At 46.1% G+C, this 9271-nt stretch overlaps 1 protein-coding gene across 1 annotated transcript; it reads right to left on the bottom strand.

Annotated features, from left to right (window-relative positions):
* Nucleotides 1–455: 455 nt before the first annotated feature.
* LOC136513222 (hexokinase-7-like) lies at nt 456–4146 on the bottom strand. Its single transcript, XM_066507212.1, has 8 exons — nt 3689–4146; nt 2367–2517; nt 2093–2275; nt 1867–1941; nt 1614–1769; nt 1400–1498; nt 1174–1304; nt 456–1001 (listed from the first exon to the last, which is right to left on the bottom strand). Exons 1-8 carry the CDS (start codon nt 3871–3873, stop codon nt 599–601), a joined length of 1383 nt encoding a protein of 460 aa, XP_066363309.1. The 5' UTR covers nt 3874–4146; the 3' UTR covers nt 456–598.
* Nucleotides 4147–9271: the final 5125 nt, after the last annotated feature.

The raw sequence follows: 9271 nt of genomic DNA, 5'->3' as shown, positions 1-9271 counted from the left end.
CTGCGTGATGATCAGGGGCGTTTTGTGAGGGACGTCGCCAAGTGGTATGACCACTGCCTCGATGCTCTGACAATGGAGGCAATGGCGTGCCGAGATGGCCTGAACCTGGCATTCCAGTTGGGGGTTCAAAGACTCTGGCTTGAAACTGACTGTCAGGAGGTGATAAAGCTCTGGATGGCAGGAGGGAACCAAAGATCGAGCATTGTGAGTATTCTGAAGGAGATTAGGGAGCTTAGTTTGGTTTTCCAAGATTTTAAATTCTCGTTTGTTGCTAGATCATGTAACAAAGTAGCGCATACACTTGCTAAACGAGTCGCAGGCGAATCACGAGCTGGGTGGTGGTCTTATGCCCCGGCCTGTGTTTCGAACGTGCTGATCTCGGATTGTAATCCGGCACCCCCTTAATGAATGAATCTCTTTGATCGCAAAAAAAAAGCAACTTTACATTAGAGCTATTTTTTAAAAAAAACTTTCCATTAGAACATTTACTTGGCAGATTCCAAACAAGCTTGTTTTTGAAAACATACAGGAATTCACTACAAGTACATCACGAGTGCCAGGAACCTGCACAACGACACACGGCCATTCAGTGCTGTTACTACTGGGACTGAGCAGCTGCGATCAGGGCGGCTCCGAGGCCAGACCCGTCCTTGGTGAGCTTCACCGCCACCGACTTCGACGCCTCCTCCCCGAGCAGCTCCACCAGCGTGCTCTCCAGGCACTTCCTGAACTCGGCGTAGTGCTCAAACAGGCCACCGTCGATGGCGACTACGGAGTGGCGCTTGTCGCCGGGCACTGCCCTCCCTATCTTCCTGAGGATCCCAACGATCCCCGCCGCGGCCAGCCGGGCAGACCTGCTGGTGACGATGTCACAGATCTCGACGACCATCTTCCTTGTATCCATGGACGTGTCCACGATCTTGAGGTTGTCGGCCAGTTTCTCAGCCACGATTCTCAGGTCAGGCGTATCGTCATGGTGCATCGCAGAGATATCAGGAGTCCTGAAATGTCAAACATTACACAGCAACGTTTGATCAGCATTTAGTTTTAACTTTTTATATGTCCGTTGAGAAATTGAAAAACGCAGGTGGTGTTCTAATTGGTGGTTCACCCTACTGTGCTTAACTCTGGTGTTTGATATAACATGCAGCTGTTCAGAGAAAAGATATATACCTCAGAATGAAGCGAGTTTTGAGCTTAGTGTGGCTGACATTGCCAAAGATTGAAGATTGTGATGCGATTTTAAGCAGTACCCTCCTTACAATTTCGCCAAGATACATCCCTGAAATCAACTTCTCGAAGATCTGAAAACAAGTAACAGTTAAACTTTGTAAGCAAAGGTTTTTTCTTTACTAACATGAATAAGAGAACCATTGTCCATGCTTCCTGTCAAACCTACCTGTTCCCCTGGGTTTAAGCTTTCCTCATCCAAGGCTTGATCATATTCTGTGATTGGGAGGCAGGACGAGTCGAAGTTACCCCATTCTGTGTTTATCACCTGAAATGCAGAAAGCATGGTGAGAACACTGCAAAAAGCAGGCAGGTAATCCTGTGCTGCTCTACACAAGTTACATGAATGAAATGAGAAATATTATCAGGACATCCAACATTACCATGTTTCCTGATTTGGGTAATTCTCCCTCCAACTTCGGTATGGTGCTTGCTTCTTCAACGTACGCGGCATTTGAGCCAGTACCTAATATCACACCAATGACGACATCCTCATCATTGTACCGACCCGCAGCCAATGTCCCGACGGTATCGTTGATCTGAGGCATGAAAATGTATTGTCAGCCTGTGATCCTACGAAAGGGCTGTTTCTATCAGAACAGCTGAAATAGATGGGGTCAGAAGCTAAGGGCTAACCAGTGCAGCCACACGCATGTCGACGCCTTGCTTCTCCATGGCCGTCTGCAGCTCAGCAACAACATCCTCACCTACCTGAATAGTTTCAGAAATGCTATGGTATAAGAATTGTATTGTATAGACTTGCAAGATTTTGCATAAAGCAATATGTTGTGGTAACTCTAGTAGGTAACAATAACTATCTAGAATTCACAGCCACAAAATGAAATAAAGAATGAATACTTACAGCGTCGTCGATCGAAAATGCCTTGGTCCACTTGATGAGCGTGCCTGATGCAATCGACGTTTGTCGCACAGGGAAAGAGAATGTGAACCCGAGTTCTCTCTGCTTATCATCAAACACACTGCTGTGCCCTTCTTCACTCGTGATGTACTTGGCTAATGCTGAAGCAATAAAACCAAACAGCTCCTGAAGAATTCAACACCCAACACCCATGGATGAGCTAGGGGGCGCAAATGGACAGTACAATTAATAAACCTGGAAAATGTGTACTACTCACCGAAGCGTTGCCTGACATGAGGTGAGGAGGGATGGATACCTCCTTGGACTCTCGCTTGGCGACACGCTTCTCTTTCCCCGCGAGGTGCACGCGCAGGACGCGGAAGTTTGTTCCGCCGAGATCCAAGGCGTAGAAGACACCCTCTTCGTTCCTGATTTTTGGACAATCGTAGCATGTAAGCAGAGATTGACAACAGGTAGGCACAGGTAGCTGGAAAAATCATAACGATGACCATCAGGCAGCGATCTTTATATGTTTTGTTTTGTATGTATACAGGACGACTTTTTATCTGGTTTGAATGACTTCCACCAAATGCTGGACTTGTTTTGGTAGGCTGGACAGCCGGTGCAACAGATCACTCATGACTATTCAATAGCAGCTGGTACCACGCAACTGACTGTTCAATTGTTGAGCAGGATACAGATTGCTAAACTGGAAAGGAAAGAGCACAGCAAGGCAGCATCATGAATTGCGCCTGCTTATTCGCCAGATTTTCTGTTTTCAGCTAGGGTGTGTTTGGTTTCATGGACTAAATTTTAGTCCATGTCACATCGGACGTTCGGATGCTATTTAGGAGAATTAAATATGAGTTAATTATAAAACTAATTACATAGATGGAGACTAATTTACGAGACGAATTTATTAAGCCTAATTAATCCGCCATTAGCACATATTTACTGTAGCACCACATTGTCAAATCATGGACTAATTAGGCTTAAAAAATTCGTCTCACAAATTAGCCACAATCTGTGCAATTAGTTATTTTTTTCGTCTATATTTAATACTTTATGCATGTGTCCAAACATCCGATGGGACAGGGACTAAAATTTTCCTGTAGGAACCAAACACCCCCTAAACTGAACCCTGGCTAATTATCCAACTAAACTAGCCAGTCAGGTCGGATATTACCTCCATCATCAAGAGGAGAAAAAAAAAAGAAAAGGGACGGGGGCACTGTGCGCTGGCACTCCAAAGTCCAACCTCCTCGCAGTTGCTCTGTTCCCAGGACGTGCCAGCTTGCTGCAGCGCATTGGAGGGCAGGCAGGCAGGCTGGCAGGCTCGCGTGCTGGCACGTGCCGCCGCACAGGGGTAAGGGTTCACGCCAACACGCGGAAGACACGCCAGCACGGGTCGAGTCGATCGGGAGGACACGCGTTGTATCTACGGAAGGGACGAACGAACAAACAGAGACAAGAAGGCAGCTCGTGCTAGCAAACGAAAGCCAGTTCGTAGTGCGGAACATAGCATCGCGTCGATACGAATATGATGACGATGAAAGCAATCCGGTGGTGGTGGTGGTAATGGCAACAAAAGAAATTTACCCGGTGGGGAGGTTGTCGACGTAGGAGATGATCATCTTGACCTTGCTGCCGCCCTCCTCGCGCAGGCCGGCGCGCATCTCCGCCTCCATCGCCGCCGCCACCTCGTTGAGCCGCGCCGCCGACGCCGCGCACGCCTCGCGGAGCTCCGCCACCACCCGCTCCGCCGCCGCCGCCTCCGCCACCATGGTGGACGTCGACCCCGGCCTCGTCACCGTCGTCGAACAGCTAGCGGGCACCAACAACCTCCACGCTCAGCAACCGGCCGGGCACCGGCTGGCAACACGAAAGCTGCGACCTTTGGGCGCGACAATGCCAGATCCCGCGCCGGAATCAGAGATTTTGGTTTCTCACAGGCCACACCGAAGAAGACGAAAAGATCTGTACTGGACGCGCTATCCACTCGTGGAAAAAGGAAAATCGGTGGAGCACGACCTTGGGTTGGGAGGATTCGTGGCTCTGGCCAGGAGCTTTATTTATAGCCTCCGTCCCCTCTGGCCTCTGGGACGAGACGACAACGGGTTCCCATCGCCATCAGGCCTAGAAGCGGCTGACTCGGACTCGTACCTGTGGGTAAATAAGATTTTTTTATTTTATCTTATTAGATTTGGATATATCTAATTACCATTAACCCCTGCTGGATAAAGACGGGCGGCGGCGCATGGCCTTGCCAAGAGCGCTGCTTTGAATTCTCTTCCTCCGCCATTGCCCACGGGAAGCGCATGAACAGTTGCTTGGCTTTGACCATGACGAGGCAGGGGCTGCCGCAGCGGTTTCTTTTTCCTTCTAGGCCTCATTTAGATGCTGAAAAAATTTCAAACCGATGAATAGTACCACTTTCGTCTTATTTAATAAATATTGTCCAATCGTGGACCAACTAGGCTCAAAAGATTCATCTCGTGATTTCCAACTAAACTATGTAATTAGTTATTTTTTTTACCTACATTTAATACTCCATGCAAGCGGCTAAAAATTGATGTGATAAAGAGAGAGTGAAAAAACTTCGAATTTTGGTGGCATCTAACCAAGGCCCTATTCCTTTTAGGCACAATTGCCGCCGAGGCGCCGACATCGGTGTCATGTCATCCTAGTGTGCTCTGCCTCTACTCAATGCTGGCTGAGTCACTGGTCCCGTGGTCCCGTGGGTGCTGTAGACCTGCAGTACAATCTCAGCCAATTCTAGTTTCTGCTCGTGTTCCACGAGTCACTGGTGATCATGAGAGCCTCAGATGGTTTACAACATTCGGTGTCTAGATCACTCGATCCTCGGTTCATCGGAACGTCACATTTCCTTTTCTTTTCTTTTTTCTTATTAGGTTCGTGTTCGTGCGTTGTTACAGAACAACTAAACTTTTGTATTAAAAATACATGGATCACACGATAAGATAACAATACATTAAAATTAAATACAGACATTAACGTGACATTTAATCCAAAAAAAACAAATTAAGTTCGTGAAATTAATACAGTTATGGAGAGCGTGGCGTCGCATGCTCACAAACTCTACTGTATAGACATTTCCGTGATGCGGCTTATCAGCCATGACACGATGCTTTTCTCTCATAATAAAACAACATCAGCTGGCTTATCAGGCGCAGAAATCATCAGCCGAACAGCCCAAATGTTTTATATCGACATGAAGAAATCTTCGATATCCATTTCTTTCGTGCGCCAATAAATCCACAAATAAGTCCCGTCGCATCTCCATAACATCATGTACACATGTTAGAGTATACATGTAAATATTAGTGCATGTCACATGGCTAATACTGCATGTCTTAAAAATCTCTCACAAAACCAAGTAGCAGACGTTGCGAGCAGCAATACACTTGCTGATGGAGGGGAGTCGATGCACGCGTTGATACTGGTGGCGAGGGAGGGCGAAGGTTTATTATGTAGCGAAGAATTCGATGGGTTTCGTAGGTGACACCATTATATGCAGTCGAGGAGCCCTTTGCAGTCGAGCGAGGCCACGGGGCGGGGGTCGCGTGTGATTGCGAGTGGTGGTGGTCTTGGCGCGGGCGAACGAAGACATGAGTCTCGGGCGGGCGATGGTGCAATTATAATCTGATAAAAAAATAGAAACGTTAGCCTATGATTGAGCACGATTGATTTTGGTTTCTATCTATGTATCTCTTAATTAAGATTATGATTTGTGAACACCTGTTTTTTTTAGAAACAAATCCCTATCATACACCCTCACATATGTTTTGTATTTCACCATTTATTTTTATATAGGAATTTGAAAGGTCCTAATGGCTAGAGGGGGGGTGAATAGCCTAATAAAAATTTCTACAACAACACTTAACCAAATGGTTAGACAATTATGAGGCGAAGCAAGTGTTACGCTAGCCTACTCAAAATGCAAGCCACCTACCATAATTCTAGTTTAGATAGTGTCAATTCACACAAGAGCAATGACACTACCGTATGTTAGTGTGCTCTCAAAGGCTAACTAAAGAGCCACACCAACCAAGCATGCAAGCTCTCACAACTAGCTACACTAAAGAGCTTGTCAACTAGTTTGCGGTAAAGTAAAGAGAGTGATCAAAAGGGTTATACCGCAGTGTAGATGAATGAACCAATCAATCCCGAAGATGAATAACAATGATGACCAATCACCTCGGAATCAATGATGAACACAATGATTTTTACCGAGGTTCACTTGCTTGCCGGCAAGCTAGTCCTCATTGTGGCGATTCACTCACTTGGAGGTTCACGCGCTAATTGGCTTCACACGCCAAACCCTCAATAGGGTGCCGCACAACCAACACAAGATGAGGATCACATAAGCTACGAGCAATTCACTAGAGTACCTTTTGGCTCTCCACCGAGGAAAGGTCAAGAACCCCTCACAATCACCATGATCGGAGCCGGAGACAATCACCACCTCCGCTCAACGATCCTCGCTGCTCCAAGCCGTCTAGGTGGCGGCAACCACCAAGAGTAACAAGTAAAATCCACAGCGAAACACGATCACTAAGCGCCTCTAGATGCAATCACTCACGCAATGCACTTGGATCACTTCCAATCTCACTATGATGATGAATCAATGATGTAGATGAGTGGGAGTATTTTGGCTAGGCTCACAAGGTTGCTATATCAATGAAAAATGGCTAAAGATATGAGCCACAGCCGGCCATGGTAAAAGCTCTAGTTTGGTTTTGGTTAATTGATGAAACCTTAAGTGCTAACCTAGTTTATAAAAGTGATTATGAGATAGGTAGCACTACTCCAAGTGATGAAGCAATGACGAAGATCATGACAATGGTGATAGCATGGTGATGATAAAATGCTTGAACTTGGAAAAGAAGAAAGAGAAAAACAAAAGGCTCAAGGCAAATGTATAAAATGTAGGAGCTATTTTGTTTTGGTGATCAAAACACTTAATGAGTGTGATCACATTTAGGATAGATAGCCGTACTATTAAGAGGAGTGAAACTCGTATCGGAATACGGTTATCAAAGTGCCACTAGATGCTCTAACTCATTGCATATGCATTTAGGATCTAGTGGAGTGCTAACACCCTTGAAAATATTTGTGAAAATATGCTAACACATGTGCACAAGGTGTTTGCAGGGTTGAGATGGATTCGGCGCTTTTGGAAAAATGAAATGTCTATTTTCTATTGCGCCGGATGCAAAATTCTTGGTGGTTGGCACACTTGAGCAAGGGTGAAGAAGTTAGAGTTGAAATGGAGTTGGTTGAAATGATGCTGGCGTCGGTCTACTAACCGGACGCTGGGTCACTCAGCGACTAGACGCTGAAAGGCTGCGTCTAGTCGAGCTGTCAGATGGCACAGTCGCTAGGGTTGAGCACCGGACGCTGGTCTGCGTCCGGTCAAGGTGGACCGGACGCGTCCGGTCAAAAAAACATGCCTCGGGGAGCTTACTAGAAATGACCGGATGCTGGGGCTTCAGCGTCCGGTCAGTTTTGATCGGAGCGTCCGGTCAGCTTCGTAGCCGTTGAAATCTGACGAATAGCGTTTGAAGCTGGTGACGCGTGGCGTCTATCGGTTGACCGGACGCTGAGGGCCAGCGTCCGGTCGGTATGACCGGAGCGTCCGGTCAGAGCATGTTTTGCCCAGTGAAGGGGTATAACGGCTCTATTTGATGGGGGCTCTATTTATAGCCCCATGGCCGGCTCAAGGGATAACTCTTGCACATTTTTATTGACATAGCATCCTTGTGAGCTTAGCCAAAGCCCTCCCACTCATCTCCATCATTGATCCATCATCATTATGAGATTGGGAGAGAATCCAAGTGCATTGCTTGAGTGATTGCATCTAGAGGCACTTGGTATTCGTGTTGCGCTGCGGATTTCGCTTGTTTCTCTTGGTGGTTGCCACCACCTAGACGGTTGGAGCAGCAGTGGAGGATCGGCATGAGTTGGTGATTGTTCGTGGCCGTCTCCGGTGATTGTGAGGGGAGTTGTACCTTCTCCGGCGGAGCGCCGAAAGGTAACTCTAGTAAATTGCTCGTGTCATTGAGTTACTGAAAGTGCATCTAGCCCTTTAGTGGGTTTTAGATGATTGAATGACAACATGATTAAAGGACTAACCCGTTTGCTAAGTGTGAACAGGTAATAGGTTATCTCACAGGTACTTAATAAAAGCCAAAATGATGTGTTGTTGTATAAATAATCTAGTTCAAGCACAAGATAACAATGCAAATGGAATTCATGCTAAGGCTTAATTATTGTGGGATTTCCATGTTCTATGTGAAAGCAAGCTCATGATTATTAGTTAATGAGACATAAGGGATTGCATATGAAATGGTCTCATATTTGAAGCTTGCTAAATTAAAATAAAAAAGATAACAATACATATGAATGGATGATTCAACACAAGATGTGACTTGATGGCTTGAGATGGTGAAGATAGCAAGGAAAGGCTTCGAGGTACTAAGCAAGGGTGAAGGGCAAGCGACGGCTTGGCGGCCGAAGAACCTAGCTAGGGTGAAGAAGAAAGTACTTGCATTTAGTTGAGGTACTACTCAAGCTAAGATGGTCATATTGATGTGAAGGATCAAATCTATGATGAAGTATTTGATGGAAGTGACTTGATACATTTGGGATTATTCAAACTTGATGAATGGAATCAAGTCACATGCTCAAGATGGCTATGCTCAAGTGAAAAGATCAACATCAACATGTTAGCACCCTTACTTGATGAAGATTGGAAGGGACGGCATCAATTCAAAAAGAACAACTCAAGTGGTACAAATTCATATTTCCGTTTATCTTGAGTTTAACAGGTATGCCGTACTATTAAGAGGGATGCATCATGTTGATAGATAATGTTTCATAAGTGCTCAAGCCAACCCATGTGAGTTTTTGAGTATTTGAGTGACAAAAGTGCTAACTGTTTTTTTGCTGGTCTGGCAATACCGGACGTGTCCGGTATTCATACCGGACGTGTCCGGTATTTGTCCAGCAGCTGTAAAACTGTTGTTCTCGGGTTGGTTAGTCGGGAGTTCCGACGTAGGTCGGGAGTTCCGACGGTTAGGAGTCCCGGCATGGGTCGGGAGTTCCGACGTGTCGCACTTCAACTGACTTGGAGGGTTCTCTGTCCTGGTCATACCGGAC

The sequence above is a fragment of the Miscanthus floridulus genome, chromosome 16 (genome assembly GCF_019320115.1).
Source record: "Miscanthus floridulus cultivar M001 chromosome 16, ASM1932011v1, whole genome shotgun sequence".
Classification (NCBI taxonomy): Eukaryota; Viridiplantae; Streptophyta; class Magnoliopsida; order Poales; family Poaceae; genus Miscanthus; species Miscanthus floridulus.
This window is presented reverse-complemented; position numbering and strand designations above follow the sequence as displayed.

Excerpts from the sequence above, each read along its gene's own strand:
- LOC136513222 (XM_066507212.1), bottom strand. The coding sequence starts at position 3,873 with ATGGTGGCGGAGGCGGCGGCGGCGGAGCGGGTGGTGGCGGAGCTCCGC. Across the intron at positions 2,518-3,688 it reads GTCGACAACCTCCCCACCGG|GAACGAAGAGGGTGTCTTCT; the intron begins GTAAATTTCTTT and ends TCCAAAAATCAG. Across the intron at positions 1,002-1,173 it reads AAAACTCGCTTCATTCTGAG|GACTCCTGATATCTCTGCGA; the intron begins GTATATATCTTT and ends TTGACATTTCAG.